Below are 21,586 nucleotides of genomic sequence, written 5' to 3'. Positions count from 1 at the left end.
CCTTGCTTAATTCAGCTCGCTATTCAAATGAAGGCTTGTTGAGTAGGAGTGTTCTTTTTTTTTCATCTTTCACTTTTGCTAAGTCTGAATTTTATCTGCGTTTTCTTTAACAACCAACAGTAGCATTACTAGGGTTACTGGTTATAACAATCAAATCAAGAGTTTCGATTTGATTTGGACATAATCGGGGGAAAAAAAACTACGATATTTGATTGGGATGCTCTGCCCTCCGAGCTACAGAAAGGTTGAGGTAGATGGACTAGTAATTAAACTAGTTTCAGACGAAATGTGTCCCTTATAATACTCAGACTGATTTGTCGATAGGCGGAAGAATTCGCGCAATTTTAAGTTAACACTAAAGTAGTTTATTTGGGCTCAGGTCCGTTTACAATCCTGGGCAAAAGCCGTTGAGACATTTTCAACTTCTATGTTTATGTCTATTATAATTTTCTTCTCATGGGACCAATGTCATTACTGCGGCTACCCCTTCCCCCCAGGGAAGCCACGCTGAGACACCGCTGTGTTATCTTCACTTCTTTCCCAACAACATTGTGTTGGGTGGGGTGGGGTGGGGTGGGGTGGGAGTGGAAATTGTTAACTTCCGCTTCAAGTCATGGTCCAAACCTTCGCAACACGAGGAAAGTCTCAACTCTTTTTGTCCAGGATTGTAGGCAAAGGAGAAAAATTTGACCATAGGGAGAAGTCTACGATTCCAGCTTCAATCCTTTTTCTAATTTTTAACGGCTCTTTTCTGTTCTCATCAAATAAAATCAATTAAAGGATAATAGTAGAATTCTTGCTACTTTATGGACCGCGAAATTTATGTAAAAAAGCATCCCTAGTCTGGCATAATATTTTCCCTTAGGCTCCAATTAGTTCAGTCAACAGTCAGTTTGCATTCTAAAAGATCTGCGACACTTTGCTTTATCAGAAGCAAGTAGTTTTGGCATTACATCTTGGAGTCAATGTCGAAGTCATTTCTTCAAACATAAAGGCACGGTTTGTTAGCTATGATGTGTTATGATCAACCGAATCAATCAATGAGGCATAGTGTAAGTGATATTTCTTGCATAGAAGGCTTAACATCTTATTTGCTTTCGTCCTTTCAACACTTTTAGTGAATCCAGAATGGAGACCCGCTCTATTGGTGCCATTTGGCTTGGTGTTCTGTGCTTTAGTTTAATGCCCTTCGCCAATGGAGGTAATTGCGAAATGTTGATGTTTATGTTGCCTTAAAATGTACACACGAATAATTATGTCTACGGAATGGTTCACATAGATTACCATTAAAAGAGGGATCTCGACTCCAAGGAATTTCAAATGTGCACTTCCAAATCTTTGGTTGAGGTAGAAACAGAAATCTTACGAAGAACTTCAATTGGGTACCATCGTTACTGATCTTGCGGCTTATTGTGATCGTGAGAGTTGATCGTTAAACAAGCCGATATTTCTAATTTGGTTTCGCTTGCCAAGTCTTTTCCTGATAGTAGTTTCATTTCGGCATATGTCTACTATAGAGTGTTTTCCCTAACGTGATCAGTGATCTTGGTTTTCCACCGAAACTGAAATGAAATCATTTGATGATAATAGAGCTCAATTCCCGGAGGATTAGTTAGGGACACCAACATGGCCGCCGTGACATCACGTGAAAACACTCGGTTGATCGACGACGCGTCGTGCATACTCGGAAAAAAATCAGAGCCGATTGCTTTTACCAGTCGAAATTATTACTTCCGGTGACTAGTCTGGATGTTCTACCTTTGTGAGGCTGCAGAAGACTTGGGAGAGCTAAGTCCATTGAACTAGGCCTTCAAGTGACATTTGTCTTGCATACTAATAGGTGACAGAAATGTAGAAATGATACTGGCACTTATCTAGACAATTTAAGCAATTACCTGAAAAAGTCAAGTGGCCTCAACGGAAATCGAACCTACGACCTCTGCGATGCCGGTGCAATGCTCTGCCAACTAAGCTGTGAAGCCATTCAGTTGAGAGCAGGTCAATTTGTTGGGTTTATGTGGTGCGGTGAAAGGACTCGATGAATGTTTAAATTATCCAGATAATTAGTGCAATGATCACTTCTCCCCTAGACTTTCGTTTATAACCGCATATCAAATATATATATCCAGAAACCCATAAGGGTTGAAACGTGTAACGGCCCCTTGTGTGCTGGGAAACAAGCTTCTGAATATTCAATTTGCTAAGTACCATATTTGGAACAACAAGAGCGAGGGGTTTCCAAATATGGTACTTAGCACTGAAACATTCAACCAATCAGTTCACGCTGAATATTCGGAAGCTGTGAACGCGCGTTACACGTTTCAACCCTTATGGGTTTCTGATATTAAACACTTAATGACTGGTCCCGAGGGAAACAGTTCATTTTGTTTCCCGAGAATCTCAATGTTTCCCCGAGGCGCAGCCGAGGGAAACATTGAGATTCGAGTGAAACAAAATGAACTGTTTCCCGAGGGACCAGTCATTAAGTGATTTGTTATATAGCAAAACAAATGGGTCAAACATTTTGAAAGAAGCGCCCAGATTCCAGCGACAACATCAGGCCACCTTCAACTGCATGCTCTGATCACGTGCAACAGCGGTCAACATTTGGCGGGTAACAGTGAACTGTTCCCCGTTTGACGTAATAGTTTTCGCAATGTTGCCCGCTCATGGCATTTGGCGGTAAACAATTTCATTGTTAAATACCATGTGACCATGAACTAGCCAATGAATGGGCGCGCTGTAGCGGGAAAAACTCCAGCTATATAACAAATCTTATTAGATGTTTTGGTGTGTAGTATCGCGGAGTCTTTTTACGAGTTGTGCTGTATTTTGACGAGTCCGCTAAGTCAAAACAAAAACAACGAGGAGAAATACTAAGCGATACTACACACCAAAACATGTGATAAGCTATGTATTATCCAACTTTTTTGCTCTAAATTTTTAGTAATTGAATTGTAAACAACCGAGAACGTGAGAGAGATTTGTGCGTACAGGGCAACGTCAGTAACTCGAGTAAACTAGTCAAACCGGTTACGTTACACAAATAAGTAACTGTACAATATATCGTGGAATATTTGTACTCGTTTCGTGCGTTTTTTGTACAATAACTAATCCAGTTGGATAATAAACATAAGTTATGCAATACCGTAGCAGTTTTTATGAAACTTAAGACTTCTCTTTTTAAGTAGGCCTTTTAGATTACCGGTATTAAATATTTTGTTTAGTGTGAAATGTTGGCATAGTTTAAGTTATATAGTTTTATAATTGTATATATGTCTTTCATTATCATTTATTTTATCTCTATATATAGATGTTAAGCGTATTTGAACCTTGGGAATTTATGCTATATATATAAACTATTTATATTATTATTATTATTATTATTATTATTATTATTATTATTATTTTTCATGCATTCATTTATTCACTCTCGCAAATGTTGCGAAGGAAAATATGAAGATTCAAGTCTTCCTGTCTTTCCAAAGGGGAAAAAATGGGAATGCGTTATATAATGAGGCTGTATTGCTTTTGTCGAAAACGGGATTTACGTCAATGGAACTAAGAGTTTAAGGATTTCAACAGGAAAAATGCCAGAATGAGAATGCAGTAAGTCTTGGTTTGTACGATGAGGATTGAATACTGGATTAACTCTTCACTGACTCTTGCACTCCCAAGATCATAATGTTAATTCAGTCTGCTTACTGACTGCTATACATTACTTTTTTATGTCAATTACGAGAATTTGATGCTATATCTACACATAAAATACCCAGGTGATAAATTTCTTTATTCTCGTCACCAGTCTGCTTGATAATGTATTGAGCTTGTGAGGAGAAAATTTGAATCAATCACTCTAGCGAGTGAAAGTGTTAACGTCCCACTCAACCCCTATTCAGGGGTCCGTTTCTCAAAAGTCCCGAAACTTTACGGGCCATTTTCGGGTGTCACAATTCCCTTTGTACCTCAAGAACGGAGAGCATTTAATTCGTCAAACTTCACAGTTATTTTTCTTTTCGTTACCTTGAAAACATGTTAAAAGATCGGCTTTCTAAAACAAGCGGTTGGCAACTTTACAGATGGCTTTTCGGGCCCGAAAAGTTTTCGGGACTTTTGAGAAACGGGTCCCTGGACTCTTTTTGGAACGTGATTATGTCATTTGATGCATGTTAGTTTTCCTGTCAAGAATGTATCGAGGTAAATGAGACGCTTCTATAGGGTTATTTTTAGAAGACTTTCTTTGCAATCTCAGCATGCTTTTTGTTCGTTTCCAGCAGAGGAATACCTGATAGACAAGGAAACAGATGGTACGTATCAACGGAGATGGTAAAATGTTGTACCGCTTTGTCGTGCCCAGAGTCCGCTTTCCTTTTGATCAGCGCCAACAACATGAACACTGGCCACAGCCCTTCTGCGCATTCTCAGAAATTTGGAACAGTAACGGTTGTCAACGGTTACAACATTAGGGAGTTTAAGAAACCACGATGGCTACGTCACTTCAAAATATAACTTTACGCTATTCTAAGTACTTCATGGTTATTCCAAATTCTTTCTATTCTACAATATGGGCGAAGTGTCCTATAACAGGATCAGTACGGACGGATTTGTAGAAAAGAGTGAGACTGAAAGATTCACTGTAGTTTGTCCACGTTGTAGTCAAAACCATAAATTCGGTCATTTCACGCAGTTGTTTTGACGAGTACGGAAGAGAAAAGTTCAAGAATGCGTGTCGCACGACCATTTTGGTTCTTTTAAGGACGGTGCCTACTAATTAAAGATATTTTTGCCCCGGTGTGTGATTATGCAGGAAATGTAGGTCTTAACAAGTGTTATTGAAATCCAAAAAGAAAATTGGGGGTAGCCACGTATTTTTCAAAGATAATTCATGAATAATATTTGTAAAAAGCATTAAAATACAAAGCAATATATGGCGTTCTTTCTCAAATTGAAGCTTAATTATCTCTCAAAAATGCATGGTTACCCCCAATTTTCTTTTTGAATACCAAGAGTACTTACTAAGATCTACTTTCTCCGGATAGTTTTAAACCGCGCAAAAATATCCCTGTATTAGTAAGCATCGGAGATAGGAAATACGAGTACCCAGTGGAGATGCGCAGAACGTATGCGCAATAACAATAGTAGGCATCGTCCTCAACCAATAATATTACTGCTTTTTGGAGCTGTCGATGCCGTAGCGGGTCATCGTCGTTTCTTAAACTCCTTAATACGGAGTTTAAGATCTACGACGCGACGGTAACCGAAACGTCATTTAAAATTGCGAGTTCAGGTTTATTAATCGTTTTCGTCATTATGTCGGTTTAAAAATGGAAATTGTTTAGCCAGGAGATGTCATAAGTTCTATGGAAAAAGGTTTGTCTCTGACTCTTGATATTTTTATGAAGGCTTAAGAATTAGCCGAAACGTCTGTTGAAAAATATGAAGAGTCACATCAGAGGCAAACCTTTTTCCATACTTCGATTTGTCTTATTGTAACTTCTAGAAACTAGCACAACTTTCCAGGAACTGAATTAAGAGGTGCGGTGTTGAAGCTACGACAGAAAATTCAAATTCGCTGCTTTGTGTTCACGTTCTTCGTAAAACTTGAGATTTGGTCATTTCACGTCGCAGACGTGAAAGAAATGTACAAAAATGAGAAATGCACGTGAAGAGCGTGCAAGCTACTGGTTTTGTTCAATATGCAAATTTGTGACGTTCTCGTCGCCGTCGCTGTCGTCGTTGCTAAAGCTTCCCGTTATACCATTACCGCGACAGCGCGTACTTTTGGCTGTGGACACATTCAGTGTTCTTGGCGCTGACCAAACGAAAAGCGGACTCTAAGGACGAGGAAGGTTACACCGGTGAAAAAATAAATTGTCGCATACTCGCTGGACATTCTTCTTCAAAGAGTCGAACCTACGACCGCCTGATTGCTACTTCGGGCATTCGACCCACCGCTCTAGATCAGGAGACTCGTTGGGTTCAGGCCATCGAACTACAGCTAGGTTCATTCGAAAAATGTCCCGCCATACCCGCTGGGATCTCAACTGTCAAAATGGAGCGTATTCACGATTGGTACTGAAAGAGATGAATCTCCTCTCCCCCCCCCCCCCCCCCCTCAGTTAATGTTGAACGTGCTCAGCTGCATCCAGTTAACTAGCCTACATTCAAACTCGCTTACACCTTGGTCAACTCGCCTACGTAGGCGACTTGACCTAAGAAATGTCAAACTTTTTCTTATAATTTCTAGCGTTTAACGAGAGCTGGGATTTGAACAGTGAGTATCAGTGAAGCTCCAGCTTGCGAAGGAGTGCATTGGACAAATTTTGTTTTCGATCGGTCAAAATATTGAAAATAATAATGCAAAATGGAAAATAACAAGATTTAGCGTGTTGGTGTGATATGTGATGAAATATGTGATCTATTTAATGACTATAAGAAATGTTGGACACTGACTTATTTGAACGACAAACGACGTTCTCAAAAAACTTGGTAAAGACGTTTCGACCGAAAACCTTCGGTCATCCTCGGTTCGAAGGTTTTCGGTCGAAACGTCTTTACCAAGTTTTTTGAGAACTTCGTTTGACGTTCAAATAAGTCAGTGTCCAACATTTCTTATAGTCATTATGCAAAGTCCTGACTGCAATTTCAGCATATGTGATCTACTGACTGTTCAGATTCCAAAAATGAGCTTTCTTCGTTGGCCAGATATTGTTGACTCGAATGCAAATTCAACCGATGAGCAAACGTATAAAGTACTCTTTTTAGCGTGGATTGAAAGTAATTAACTGAATTGGTGGAACCGAACTTGCTTAGTTTAATTGAATGAACTGAACTAAGTTCTTCATTTGTCATGAAGCTAAACAGCGAACTCGTCCACGTTGGTGATCAAACCCGCAAACCTAAGCGAGTTCACCAGTAGGTGTAAACTAGTTTGAACGCAGGCGAGCATGACCTCGTTTAGTACCAACATTGACTGGGGGAGGGGAGGGAGGAGGGGTGGAAGAGGAACAAGTTGGTAAAGAGAGACAACGGTATTCTAGTGTCCCAATGTAGTTTGTCTAGCATTGTACTTTCAGGCGACAATTGGAATGAAATTGTTGAGACGTAGCTTTCTCTAATAGTCAAAGAATGTGGAGTATGTCAAAACTAGTAAAGGAATAAATGGATGGATCTACGAACAACTAGAAGGTCCTTTTTAAAGGATGGTATGTTTGTTGATAACACAAATAAAGAAATCTATAATTTCAATATTGATAAATTAAGAAATTAAGAAATTTACATTTTTTATATTAATTAATTAATTAATTTAACCTGTGCTCCGCTGCATGGACGGACAGTGGGCACACTTCGGCCACCTTGACGGCGCGATTAGGCCATTTCCGAGTTCATGTCTGCCTCCTCTTCAAAGCGAGTCTAAGAGCGAAGTTTTTGTGATGGTAATTAGTTCTACTTTACATATGAATGAAAACTAATTTTCATAACAAAAACTTCGTACTTAGACTCGCTTTGAAGAGGAGGCAGGCATGAACTCGGAAATAGCCTATTACGCCTCCAGAGAATCTTGTTTTCCTTTCATTTCGATTTTTCGGTCGGCCCAGAGAATTCTCTTTTTTTAATAAAAACCTTTCTTTTGACGCTGATTTTTTGTTATACTTTGGTTTTCGTTGCACAGATATCATTTTGGATTTGGTAATCATATTCTTTGTTTTGTGCGTAGTCTTCTTGCTTTCTGCGATTGTCCTAGTAGTTGTCTTGCGCAGGAAAGAAAAGTCTGGGTAAGTGTAAGAGAAAATCCTATTTTTGCGTTCGAGGAGAAGTCATTCTAATCGGGTCAGTTCCGCGGGATGTCCCTCGCGTATCGATCGTGACGCCATACGATTTCAGCGTTTGGACGCCATCTCGTGCTGGCAAAAATAAACTCGATCAGGAGCCCATCTGGAGCGTGCAACTTCCATACAGCGTCTGTGAAACGGCGTTTTCACAAGTAGGTTTATTTTTAGACTAGCCCTTCCCGCAAATTAGGTAAAAAAACAAAGGCAGCTCCGGTTCGGTGACCCTATGACGTCAGCTTAATTTCTTGTAATTGGTCATCGGGCTCCTGTGGGAGTCTCATTAGCGGGAAATTCAATCTAAAAATAAATCGGTCTGTGAAAACGCCGTTACACGAACACAGTAGAGTTGTAGGCTCCGGGTCATGGGTTCCTGACTCGATCTCATAGGATAGTGTTGCAGCTTCCCCAAGGGAAGTAAAGCGCTCTTGGACGAGGTGACCGTCCAGTAATACCAAATGCCTCATCGATGACAAAACAGGAATTGAACTCACGGGATACAGTGTAAAAGATGATCTTTTGTTTTCCAAATTTTCAGGATTTCATTTAAAAGATCCTTCGAATCTGAGGCCGTTGCCAGTCCCTTCTACGGACTTGGTGTTTACTCGCCGAGCTCCGAGAGTCAAATGTACTTGCCTGGACGCCCGTCCATGTATGAAATGGCAACCATCTTGGTATGTTTTTAAGCTTTTTGTGTCAATCATTAGGACGCTCTCGTAGGAGAACTACGGAATAATATGGTTGGGTCAAGTTTACCCTATTCTTTGCCTGTAAGGTTTTTAAATCTCGACGCTTCCAATTTGATTTTTATCTTACCGGCACTTTTACCGCTGTTGCTGTCTTTCCTCTCGAGTAAAAGCTAGGCCAAAAAAAAACGATTCTCTTTTCTTTCAAGCGCGAGGCTGCGTTTCCTCCAAATTTCTAGGAGCTTTTTTTATACGTTAGCGAAACGATAACGCCCTTCCCTGGCTTTGCAATTAGACTTACATAGAGGTTATCAATCAGATAATCACAGAGTGGTGTGTTTTCAGTTATTTGTCTCTATAGAAACGATTGCGCGCACTCGAAAGGAATCACTTCGTGGCAGAGAGTGTTTTGGCGTGGAAAGAAAAAGTGGCAGTAAAAACAAGAGTAAAAGTAAAAGCAAACCGAAAGTGGCGCGATGAAAAGCGTATGCTAGCAGGGTACTTATAAAGAAACAAGTGGAATACGGACTTAGAAATAGGCCAGTTTCGTATTCTAACGGTTGGACTCAGGGACTGGATCTAGCATGAAATGGAGGCTAACGCGAGCAAATTAATTTGCATTTGAATAGATTTGCCCGCATTAGCCTCCATTTCATGCTAGATCCAGTCCAGCCGTGAGAATTCGAAAATGGTCTATTATGTAACATCATGAAAGCTAGCAAATGTTTGATCCACAGACCAAGCTTGAGAGAGGCATGGGTCTACTGCCGAGATGGCGTTTCCGGTCTCGAATGAGAACGACCCACGAAATTAGCACCGAATACTTCGTCAAAAGTATTCTTGGGGAAAAATAGTCGATAGCGTACCACGAGACGAAGTACAACATCCAGTAAATAAAATAAAATAGAAAAAATAGATAAAAAATCTTTGGGAATGACTACGCATGCGCAGGGGTATCGCCAGGCGAAGTAAAAACGACGTAAAACGACGTAAAACGACGTAAACCGAATCTCAGTCGGAAGACTGCCGGTGGTGCTCATTGCGGACTATAGAAACCGAAATCGTATGAAGAGACAAAGAAACTGTTATGGTTGAGAGATTCAATACTATCTCCCTACTAAATCACTTCTCACGACGAAGTAAACACTTATCTTCGGGTATCGACTATAATACTACTTTTTAAAAAAATCCGTACGTTCGTCTGATTTTGAAAGCTCTCTTTTTCGCCGGTCAATTAAGTAAAGATTGCGTGACTCTCGAAAAGGAGGTAGCCTTCGGGGAGAAAGCCTTGGGGAAGAGTTTACATCTGATTTTATTGCAATCCACAGAGTGACAACTCCGAAAATGACGGTGCAAGGGAAAGTAGTGAAGATAGACAAACGTACGCCGCGTTGACGGAGAGGACAAGGGTCACCGAAACGTATCAAAACCCTGCCTATGAAGAGTCTGGTTACCACAGTCTGGAGAAAATTCACGAGTACGAAAAGTTGGATTCGACCTTCAAGCGAGGACCCAGTGATCCTAAGGAAAAAAAAAAATAGTATAGAGCGTTTTCACATGACGTCACGGCGACCAATTGGTGTCCAAAACAAAGAATATGCAAATACTCTTTTTTGTTCAGTAATCCAATATGGCTGCTGGTCGTTTGAGTGAAAACGCTCCATGGACGTCTTCTTCTGCAGTGGAAGCTCAAACGTTTTTAATCGCTGCACTTATTAAAAGGGAGCCTTCTCTTCTACTGATAGATAAATTTAAACTGGAGTAAATGATGTTTGCAATCAAATGTGGATTAAGTTTGTACAAAAGAAGATTCTGCTACTTTTGTTTTCAAGTTTTCGTTAGCATACATTTTGTATAATATATGGTCATAGGCCAATGCACTCCTCATATATCAGTGTTGGAATGCCATACTTCTAAACTGATGATAAGTAGTTGTTATTATTAATCATTTTTGAAAGAAAATGCCTGAATACCCTCATTCGCAGAGTTTTCCTTGATTTCCCACTCTAGCGAGAAGGAAAGTTCTGTCACGCATCCGCGTCACGACATCGACCACTTAAATGCAAGGTCGTTTCCACCCTTCCGCCATTGGCAAGGTATGGGTTAAGTCTGCTTTCGAGCCAATGGAACATTAGGCCGACGCTTATCTCCGGTTTCTGTAGCACGAAGCGACTAGGAGTATTTCTACTCCCCCCGGATGGGATGCTAGTCCATCGCAGGGTTACCCACAGCATTAAATTCGCCGGTACCCCTTTATACACCTGGGTCCGGTTGTTCCAAAGTCGATTAACTTAGCGTAAACTTTGGTTTCAGTTTTGAAACTTTTTGGTAAAAGTTTTTATGCTTCATGCTCCATACATTCTGACTGATATTGTTGGCAAGGCATTGTTCTGGGCGAGCTCCGTTTGCTGGGACAAAAATAATACCACATTTGTTTGGGATATTTTGGCCAAGCCCTGATGGGCTAGGCCGTTTATTGATAATCAGCATGGTAACCTAGGAAATACCCAAATATAGAAGACATGATCCCAGCAAAGGTGAGGGGACACCCGCCATCCACAAGAAAGTAAAAATAGGGAGGGTGGGGAGGGAAAATTGATTTGACTCTGTTAAATCAGCCTCCGCCTAGCTTGCACAAATTTTGAATGATCTCCAGAAAATCCCGGATGACAGAAATGCCCAAACTGTAACATGGGAAGCATAAATCCATTTATTTCCACTGGGCAATAAATTTCCTCTTTCGCTTAGTTTTGTTTTTCAAGGTTGACTTCTTCTAATGTAAAGTTTTGCCAAATATCAGGGTTGAACAGTAGTTGGGAGTAGAGAAATAAATTCCTTGGTTAATTTTTAATCTGGGATTAGCGTCAATTGGCTTTTGAACAACCGGGCCCTGGGTGGAGAGAGGCACCGTGAGAGTAAAGCGTCTTTCCCAACTGAACACAACACAATGTCCCCGGCCAGGGGCGCCCGTTTCTCGAAAGTCTCGAAAACTTTTCGGGCCCGAAAAGCCATTTTTAAACTGCCAACCGCTTGTTTTGGAAAGCCGATCTTTTAACGTGTTTTCAAGGTAACAAAAAGAAAAATAAGTGTGAAGTTTGACGACTTAAATCCTCTCTATTCTTGAAATACAAAGGGAATTGCGACACCCGAAAAGAGCCCGTAAAGTTTCGGGACTTTCGAGAAACGGGCCCCTGGGGCCCGAACCCGGACCACTCGCTCAGGAGTCGAGCGCACTAACCATGATCCCACCGCGCCTCCCACTCGTCCGCCATTGAGCAGGCGTTAAAATGGTGAAATGGTTGTGCGCATGCGTGATGTGTTGGCCACACCGGGTTGGTGTTATGGTGTGTCACCTTGCTTCTTTTGTTAAAATTCAAACTGGTTAAGAGTTTTCAAAATTATTCGTCCAAATTTCTAGGCGACATCGACGAGATCTTTGCAGAGATTTCCTCTCCTTCTCGTTTATATAAAGGGGAATCAAAGAAGCCTCAGCCATGAAGGATACTCGCTGAAATGCTTAAACAACCATCTTTTGCTTTTTCTTTAGTAGTCGAGATGAAAAACAAAGAAATTCGGCACGCATGAATCGACAGCGATTCACTTTTACGAGCTGTTTGTACTAGAACATTTCTAGAAAACTGTTTAAGCATTAGAGTACTTTTTCCTATCCACAGCTTGCATAATATGATCTAAACGTGAAAGGGGGCTGGGAGAATTCGAAACAGTTCTCGAAAGTTATGTAAACCCGAGACGCAAAACCCTAACCCTAACCTGCAAAAACACGAAAAATTATTCTAATAGTTTAATAAAATAACTTCCTGTGGGAAAATCAGAGAGCGTGACGTGACAGCTATGTTTACCAACTCTCATGCAAGCACGCTTATTAACCAATGAGAACACACGAGGCCACTGAGAAAGAAAGCAACTTCTCAGTACATGGACAACGAAAGGAAAGGAAGAAATAGCTCGTTTTTTATCCATGCATGTTTAGCTAAATATTTTCATTGCCTTTGGGTGTCTTTTGTAGTGACTGTTTTACAGTCAGACAATGGTTGTTTATTGGTCGTAAAAGAACCAATATCTGATAAAGAACACTTTTCCATTGTCTTTTGACCAGTAGCACTTCTGCGGTTGGAAAGATTACTGATTGTGACTGCGCTTGAGTTATCATTGAAGTGAAAACCTGTTTATAACAATAACAAGGTGCAGTAATAGCTAAAACAAGCAAATCAGTAGCTTGTTTGTGAAGTCGCCAAAAGGGTGCTCCTCTTGTTGTGAAGTTTTGAGCCTGACATCCTGCATTTATAAGCTACAGTATCTCTATTTGGCTTTTCACGCAAGTGAAGATTGCGATACACGAAAATAATATTGTGGCCCATCAGATCTTCAATAACAGGAATCATTGCAGTTCTCTGAAAGGTGTGTCCAAGGCTTCTATTTAACTTAGTATGCCCTTCCTAAGTCTCAAACCTGTCTGCTTTATGGTTTTTATGTCAGGAGGATAACTACCAACTTGAAACTATGAAAGTGTATACATTTTGCTTGTCTAGTTGGAAGCGATTTAATGAAATTGACATTGAAAGCGCACAGCAGAAAGTATCGCTCGTTGACATTTGGTGATAAAGTAGTTTCGCTTTCGATGTTTCATAAAGTGGTGCTCTGTATGAAAGAGAGGTATCTCGAGGGCAACGTAGGTATTTAGGAACAGATGCATCGCATTCCTAAGAACTTTCCTTTTGGTTATTTTTTGAGAACTTTCAAAACTTTGTTCGTGCCATGAATCACGACATGTGATTTCCTACACTTATCAATTCGTTTGATAATGCCAAACGTTCGTGTTTCGCCGCACGAAAAATGGAACGAGACATTTTTGGCCGCGCGAAAAATGGGGCGAGACAAAACAATAGTCTCGCCCCATTTTCCACGCTGCCAAAAGTTTGAAAATCATTTATGCCGCTTGCAACGCAGGCTGTGTGTGTTTCACTCTACATCGACGCAAAACCACAGGTTTTTTGGAACTTAAACACTTCATTCGTCTGTATTTAAATTAATCAGTCCGGGCCATAACCATTTCTGGCTACTTGATGACGTCACCAAGTAGGAAACTCATTCATTACTCTAGTTCGCGCCCGAGCGACTTTGTTCCGTACCCTTTCCATTGAAACCTTGCAAAATTGCAGATGACAAACAAATACACACAACAAGCAAAGAATTGATGGCGATCGAGGTGAAGAGACAGAGAAATTCAGATCAAAAGTCGGGTGAAGGTGCTTGTTGCGAAGGTCTCGATTGAGGAATAACCTCTCTTTCGTTGAAGTTTTCAGGTATGTAACATTTGATTCCTAAAAAAATATTTTTCAAAAACAAGAATAAATTTGCTTCCAATTGTCAAAATTCCTGTCGAGTGCACGAGGTTTTTGCTCGAGTGCACGGAAGTTGAAAGTCTGTTAGTGTGCAAACTACCCTTAAAAGGCCGATTCCCTTTCTTCAGATCTATCGGAGTGTCTTGTAAACCGTAGATTTTAAACATACGTTGTGTCCGGGCATTTAAAAGCTAAGGTCCAATTATTTATCGCACCTTTAAGCTTGCATTATGTTGCAGTGAATTTCAGATCAACATGCAGGCCAACAGAATGGCTTACTGCCGCATTACAACAACATGGCCCCCACCAAAAAAACAAAAAAAACAAAACAAGCTTCTTCTTGTTTCCAGTACCCCTCGGCCAAATTTGTTTTGTTTTGGTTTTGATCTCAACCAATCACAAAGCTCGAAACCGATATCCAGAAATGGTTATGGCCCGGACTGTTAATGTAGTCTATTTTACCAGGTGATGATTTTATTTGTTTTAGCGGGAATATAGTATGGTTTGTTATAATTGAAAACACATTAAAAATGAAGTGAACAACACCATAACACGAAACCCGATAAAGTGAGCTAACACCATAACACGAAACCCGATGTGGCCATCATGTCACGCATGCGCACAATCATTTCACCTGGTTCATTGGCAGCCATGGACAGCTGTTTCAGCCAAGTTACAATCTCGTTCCCAGAGCCCACGTGTCTTTTGGTCAGGGCCAAGACAAGGAGCCCTGGAATAATAAATTTCAGGAATTCCAAGATTTTAGGAGTTCCAGATTCACCAAAAAGTGCAACGGGGCGATCATTAGAACTCAATGGTTTGAATAGCAGCGACAAATCTTCGTGTTTACAACTTAAGTTGGAAATGTTTGCGCCATATTCGCAAATTACGAGCTATTTTACACCGGGTAGTTTACGCATGAGCAGTTTGATAAATCAATCAGCCAATCAACACAGTTCTGAAAAATGGATTATTCCAGAGCTCCGTGTCTTGGCGCTGACCAAGAGATACGTGGGCTCTGGGGACGACATTGTCCAAGTTATGCCTAGCTCATCAACTCCGTTCCCACGGTCTCTTGTCGCAACGACAATGGACACCCTGGGAACGAGGTTGCTAGCAATATTGTTGCTAGCTCATCAGCATGGCATAGTCCACGTACCAGGCGGGTGCCAGTGCCGTTTAAGGAGATACCTAAAAACAGCCGCTTGGTAAGTTGGCTATGAGGCCTAACAAGGCCGAAACTGTTGTCCATGGCTGCCAATGAACCAGGTGAAATGGTTGTGCGCATGCGCGACGTGATGGCGACACCGGGTTTGGTGTTACAGTGTTCTCACCTTACTTTCAAGGCTTTTTTGTTATAATTGCATATTTTGGTTCATTATATGCAAGTGCATGACCTTGAATACTCTACATAAGGGAGGACAGGAAGGAAATACTCCGGTATAGCCCAAAATTCCGTGGCGAATGATTTTGTTCAAGTGTGTTTTCTGGAATTTCTCTATTTTCATTACGTCTCCGTGACGTCTCATTACGTCTCCGTGACTCAACAGGGAGACAGATGGGCATCTTAAAACTCGCTGGGCATTTACTATCGTTTAACCTTCATAACTGTTCCTTTTTTTAGATTGTTGGCAACACGAATCTGACCAATATGAGAATCCTAATTGTGATTTATCTACTGTTTCACTTTTTTCTTGGGACGAACGCCTGTACGGAGATCCGAGTGACAGCCGAGGATAAATCGGTAATCATCGGCCGAACACTGGAGTACGGTATCGACACATTTTCGTACCTCATTGTAGAACCCGTGGGATACAATCACGCTGCAGAACTAGCCAAAGGCTGTCCTTCGCATGGAGATCGTTTGTCTTGGTCGAACAAATACACTGTGACATATATAAACGCTTGGAAGATGATTAATTTGGCTGCTGATGGGATGAACTCCGCTGGCCTGTCAGCGGGCGCTTTGATGTTCCCTGGCTTCACGAAATACCAGGTAATGCCGGTAGAAAACACATAGATCGTAAATGCTCTTCTTATTACTTAAAACCGGACGTTCCCGATGCCCCAGCATTCATCTTCAGACGTAATGTATGTAAGGTTTTCGCATTCGTGAGAGAGGCGACGAATGCGTAACTAGAAAATCGATAATTTTAGAACCCCCATTGGAATGAATTGAAGAGCCTCAGTGTCGCGAACGTTTCTGAGAGGCGGGTGGGAAAAGGAGGTTCTAGGAGCATCCCCCTCTGAAAAATTTATATTTCTAAAGGACTCAAGAGGCTTGGAAATGCTATTCACGGAACAAGGGCACCAAACGACCAATTTGTTGTAAAATGTATTATTATACCCCAGTTAATGAAAATAAATGTTATTAAGGCATTTTCAGGTGTTTTTCAGTGTTGCTGGGAAAACAGTATCTGTTCCTTTTTCCCAGCAAGACACACAAGAAATTTCCCAGCCAGCAAGATAAAATTGGTTGGTTTCCCAGCCAGCTGATCAAATTTATTTCCAGGCCAGGAATTCCGCGTGCTTTCAAATCCCTCGATCCGAAACGACCGAACAAAAGCGACAAAACCGGGAAAAAACAGCTTTTTTCCGCAAGCGCAATCACTCTGACCAGCCGTCGTATGTTTGTGACTACTCTCTGGGAGAGGAAAGGGGTTCTTGTTTTTTTTTTTTTTTAGTCGTCCTCAGTCTTCAGAGTTTCTACAGCCAGCTTGGGTTGAAATGTTAGAAAAAGTCAGTAATTCCCAGGCAAAACCTCTATCAATAACAAAATTTCCCAGCCAGCTCATCGAAACACCTGTATTTTTGCCAGCCAGCAAGATTCCTCTGGGGAACAGATAATGTGAGGAACAGATTCGTTGGGTGCCCCTGACGGAAGTGTCTTCTTGTTGCATTTTTTTCAAAAATGAATAGTTTACCGGCGATTTTTTCACATTTATACTACAAAGTTTTTGAGACAAAAACAGTTAATCGTTTTCCTTTCTAATGCGTCTTGACACTACGACATTAAAACGACCAGCTATCTTTTCGCTCTTAGGATCTTAGGATCTTAGGCTCTTACGATTAAGTTAAAAATACGGCTATTGCCTTAGCATACGAAATGTTCATTTCCGGGTTCCGTCCGTAAGCCCCCTCATATTTCTATCATGTTTTATGGCTGCCTTTTGTTCTTCCACGCAGAACTCTTGGATAGTAACAATAACTTAACCGTGATGCGTCAAAGTTATTCAACACATTGGCCAAATTTATACTAGAGACGAATTATCCGTCTAGACGGATAATTCGTTTAAATATAGATCCGAAGAAGAATTTTAACGAGTATTTTTGACGAAACAGTTGCTTTACTGGACGCCATCTTGAAATAGGCATCCCAGGAACCCCTGCGAAAATATAGAAACCAGTCCCTCTCATGTGGATACTTCGTCAAAAAACCGTCTACGTTTCCGTCTAGATATAAATTTAGAGATGGATCATCCGTCTGTTAGCATGTCTTGAAAACGTGCTAACAGACAAATCAGCCTCAGACGAATTTTGCTCCATAATTCGTCTTCGAACCGAATTTATACTTAGACGAATTATACGTCTCAGACGGATAATTCGTCTCTAGTATAAATTCGGCCATTAGGAGCCTTTGAATCGGAGCACGAGGACGACTACGATTACGAATTTTCCGTACTAAGCATGGGCGTAAGGTTTGGAGTCCGACATTTTTCGAAGTGCGCGTGCTCAAAACGGAAAAGTCGTACTCTGATTCGTCCTTGTTCTCCGATGTAAAGGTATTTTCGTATTTCGGATACAAACGCTTTCATTAAAAAGTTTCAAACAAATTTGATCAGAAGCATTTCCTGTGGTTTGAGTTTACAACGTTGACGGCTACGGCATTGGCAACCCCACAAAGCAAGAATATTATTGGTTTAAAAAAAAGGGGAAAAATACTCGTGCTGCACGTGCGGCACGCACTTCAGTTCATGTCTTTGTCCAATCTCGACCTTAAAGCTCTTCTCTTTTGCGCGTGACTGAGGTAGAGGAGAGCTCTAGGGAACCCTGAAACAATCTCGACCCCAGAGCACTTCTCTTGACTGAGGGAGAGAAGAGCTCTGGGGAACCCTGAAACAAAGTGTCTTCTCATTGGTTTTCGTAAAGAACAATCAAAAGCGTCTCTAATTGGTGCATTCATGTTAGCACGAGGAGTGAGCAGGCGCAGTAAGGTTCTAATAGCCCAGCGCCTCGGGTCAGGTCATGCGCAAGCATAAGTTCTGTGGTGACGAGAATGAAACGCCGCTTGCTAAGGCTCCCTATTAATAGTTCGGACATGAAACGGTTGCCTTTTGTTCTACCACAAAGAACAATTGAATAATAACAAGCAGTTCATCGTGACGCATCCCAATTATTCAAGATATTATCGCCCGGGAAACTGAGAATAAGAAATTATTTCTTCATTTCGGATACAAACGCTTTCATAAAAATTTCTAAACAAATTTCATCGCAAACAATATTTCCTGTGGTTCAAAGCTATTAGGGAGTTTAAGAAACCGACACGACAGCTACCCCGACGAAAACTTCACTTCAAATTATAAGTTTGAGCTATTCTTAGTATTTCATGATTATTCCATCTTGATTATATTATACAAAATGGGGGAAGTGTCCATATAACTGGATTGGTACGGACGGATTTGAAGTAAAGACTGAGACTGACAGATTCTGCTGATCACTGTAGTTTGTCCAAGTTGTCGTCAAAATCTTAAATTTTGGTCATTTCACGTAGTATTTTGCATGAGCATATTTTTTTTGTTTTCTCTTGGGACCATTGTAAGTACGAAGAGAAACTGGAAACAATCCTTATGCAAGATTTGGAGGGGGGGAGGGGGGCGGGGGCGAAACAAAGAGTATTATGGTACTTTCTGAAGTGGCCAATTGGCCCTTTGGCCTCGCTTTCAAAAGTGAAATTCAAAAGAATATTTGACCTTGAACGAGGCCAAAAGAGCCAATTAGCAATTACAGAAAAGAAGACTAAAAAAGGCGGCCAAGGTTTAATTTTTCAATGAACCATTCATTTTTACATAAAAAAGGTGAAAAGGTAAAGTCTTTTTATGAGCCAAGTGGCCCAATACGCCTTCACCTATGGCCGGTTTCCATAGCATGAAGCGGACTAAGAGTATTTCTACTCCCCCCGGGATGGGATGCCAGTCCATCCCAGAGTTACCCCCAGCATTAAATTCGCCGGTACGCTTTTATACAATTGGTTGGCAAAAGGCACCGTGAGAGTAAAGCGTCTTGCCCAAGAACACAACACAATGTCCCCGGCCAGGACCAGAACCCGGACCAGTCGATCCGGAGTCGAGCGCACTTAGTCTAACGACTTTGTCGGCGCCTCCCACTTTATTTTTCTGTATTTACTTTAAAAGCTTATAGCGCATTTTTCGCGTAGTAAACGTGTTTGTTTTCTCACGATAGGAAGTTCCTACCAGCAAATGTGGCGACGCGGTATCACAGAAGGAGTTCATCCTCTGGCTCCTGGGAAACTTTGGGTCCGTACAGGAGGTGAGAGATAGCATGTCATCTGGATCATTTCCCCTGGTATTCGGTGGAAGTGTTTTGGGTACCGTTTTTGAGCTGCACTTTTCGGTGATAGACAAAACCGGCGATGCCATTGTCATTGAATACGCCGAAACAGGAAGGCAGGTGTACAATAACACACTGGGTGTGATGACCAACGCCCCTCCTTATGACTTCCATATGCTAAACCTTCGTAACTACGTACAGCTTTCGAAGTACAATAACGGGCCATTGGTGTTGGGTACAGATGAATTCCCACCGACTGGAGAAGGAAGCGGGCTACTTGGAATGCCCGGTGACTTGACCCCTCCTTCAAGGTTTGTCCGTGCAGCAGTGCTGAAGGGATTTGCCAAAACGCCTAAGACGAACACAGCAGCGGTTAACTTGGCTTTTCACGTCCTGAACTCGGTCAACATTCCTCATGGGGTAATAAACAAATCTATACTCCAGATGTTTGGCGATTTCACCGTTTGGTCGGTGGCCAAGGACCTCACGAACAACGCCGTTTATTTCCGTGACTACAACGACTTAACCGTCCGTGTGGTGTATCTTAACAACGTTCGACAAGAAAAAGTGATGGCGATTAAAATGTTCTCAAAGATTGCAGGATTTCAAAATGTTACAAGTGATATGAAACCTTTGGTCGATGCAAGGGAGGATATGACACATGATGAACTGTGAGCTTGGAACTCGCACACTAAGATCACGTTTTCTGGTGTTTAATTGTCTTTCGGTTTTAAAGGAATAAAACACAATGAAGCACAGCACAGCACAGCACAGCGTGAAAAGAATAGCTTGTGTGCCATAGAAGGACTAGCCTGATTCAAATGAGTGGAGTGTAACTTGGTCTAAAACTATGATACGTGTGATTTCAAAATCGAACGAGCGCGCAGTTACCACTTTATTACATCCAACTAGAAACTCATCCATTTTTTCTAAAAAAGCAAAGTTCTGGGAACAAAAGATACAAAATTTTCCTTCAATTTGATTGGTTATTTCAAACAAGCCTTTAAATCTGATTGGTTGGAATTTGTTTTAGTGTTCCTTTCTCACTGGCTGCGGAAAATGTGCGATTTAGAACAAAAATTAGTGCAATCCGTGAATTAATCGCAATGCTGGGAGCCAATCAGATTGCAAGGATCTCCAACAATTTCTAAATTAATAGATGCATAGAAGGTGGTTGTTGCCCTTGTACATCATTAGCCAGCACAACTTAATTTACTATCTGAATAATGATGCCTAAGCATTTAACACCATCTACTTTGTAAGAAAATTGACAAGCTGAATAAAGATATCAGCGGCGTAAATGTAGTGAGTATTGTGGTCTGCAGAATACTTCCGTTCGTGATAGTTCGTCTTTCCCATACAAATATTCCACATGTTAGTCAAAGCACTTGAGAGTTGCCAAGCTACAACCCGGGTCAAAAGACTTTGGGACACATGTCAAATCTCGGGCGAAAAGTAGAAAATTTACTGTATATGCTTCCATCGTTATATGAGCAACGCGTGTTCTTCTTTCGCTGCCTTTTTCGTGTTGGCCCCAAAACCAACATTTGTCTTGATTTACTTTCATTGTTCATTTCAGTTTACAATTAGCGCTCTAGCGCTAGAACGACTAGACACTTAAATAAAGTTTCTTTCCTTTCCTTTCCCCAGACAATGTTGAAACATGCGAGCGCTCGATGAACGGATCTTGATTTCGGAGACAGTGAAAAATCAACATTGTATGTAATAGAGGGGGGGGGGGGGGGGGAGGGGAGCGGGAACCAGGATTGTAGATTACGGGGATATAGCTACCAATGCAACCACTTTTAATGAAATGCACGGGTTCCCTATTGGTTTCACACATTAGCAGAGAACTTTGGTTTTGTAACAAAAGGGCAATCGTGACACGTCACAATTATTCAAGATGGCGGGAACCACGAAATTTGAAAAACGAAACAACCGATTATGAAATTCATTTCAGCATGATACAAACGAGTTTTTGAAATATTTTTCATGATACAAAATTTTATTCTAAACATTACTTTCCGTGGTTTAAAGTACTGGTAGTACAAATTAAAGAAAAACGGACGGCTTCTATTTTTGCGTTTGTTAGCTGTTTTTAGTGATCTTTACCAAAGAGAACAGGCTTTGACAAGCTGAG

At 41.1% G+C, this 21,586-nt stretch overlaps 2 protein-coding genes across 4 annotated transcripts; both read left to right on the top strand.

Moving 5' to 3' along the window:
* Positions 1–835: 835 nt before the first annotated feature.
* On the top strand, positions 836–10,493 carry LOC138028899 (uncharacterized). 2 transcript variants are annotated; one of them, XM_068876538.1, is made up of 6 exons: positions 836–994; positions 1,119–1,201; positions 4,275–4,307; positions 7,673–7,775; positions 8,368–8,503; positions 9,844–10,493. In XM_068876538.1, exons 2-6 carry the CDS (start codon positions 1,129–1,131, stop codon positions 10,054–10,056), a joined length of 558 nt encoding a protein of 185 aa, XP_068732639.1. In that variant the 5' UTR covers positions 836–994; positions 1,119–1,128; the 3' UTR covers positions 10,057–10,493. The 2 variants fall into 2 exon arrangements, with proteins under 2 accessions (XP_068732639.1, XP_068732641.1); XM_068876540.1 differs by having other exon boundaries at positions 854–994; positions 4,278–4,307.
* Positions 10,494–12,704: 2,211 nt separating this feature from the next.
* LOC138029276 (penicillin V acylase-like) lies at positions 12,705–20,747 on the top strand. Of its 2 annotated transcripts, none has more exons than XM_068876992.1 (3): positions 12,705–12,934; positions 15,503–15,874; positions 19,339–20,747. In XM_068876992.1, the coding sequence occupies exons 2-3, from the start codon at positions 15,530–15,532 to the stop codon at positions 20,119–20,121; spliced, it is 1,128 nt and encodes a 375-aa protein (XP_068733093.1). In that variant the 5' UTR covers positions 12,705–12,934; positions 15,503–15,529; the 3' UTR covers positions 20,122–20,747. The 2 variants fall into 2 exon arrangements, with proteins under 2 accessions (XP_068733093.1, XP_068733094.1); XM_068876993.1 differs by lacking the exon at positions 12,705–12,934 and adding an exon at positions 13,441–13,839.
* Positions 20,748–21,586: the final 839 nt, after the last annotated feature.

The sequence above is a fragment of the Montipora capricornis genome, chromosome 13 (assembly GCF_036669925.1).
Source record: "Montipora capricornis isolate CH-2021 chromosome 13, ASM3666992v2, whole genome shotgun sequence".
NCBI lineage: Eukaryota > Metazoa > Cnidaria > Anthozoa > Scleractinia > Acroporidae > Montipora > Montipora capricornis.
Note: the sequence above shows the minus strand (reverse complement) of the source record. Positions and strands in the feature narration are given on the sequence as shown.

Excerpts from the sequence above, each read along its gene's own strand:
- LOC138028899 (XM_068876538.1), top strand. The coding sequence starts at position 1,129 with ATGGAGACCCGCTCTATTGGTGCCATTTGGCTTGGTGTTCTGTGCTTT. Across the intron at positions 1,202-4,274 it reads AATGCCCTTCGCCAATGGAG|CAGAGGAATACCTGATAGAC; the intron begins GTAATTGCGAAA and ends GTTCGTTTCCAG. Across the intron at positions 8,504-9,843 it reads ATGAAATGGCAACCATCTTG|AGTGACAACTCCGAAAATGA; the intron begins GTATGTTTTTAA and ends TGCAATCCACAG.
- LOC138029276 (XM_068876992.1), top strand. The coding sequence starts at position 15,530 with ATGAGAATCCTAATTGTGATTTATCTACTGTTTCACTTTTTTCTTGGG. Across the intron at positions 15,875-19,338 it reads CTGGCTTCACGAAATACCAG|GAAGTTCCTACCAGCAAATG; the intron begins GTAATGCCGGTA and ends TTCTCACGATAG.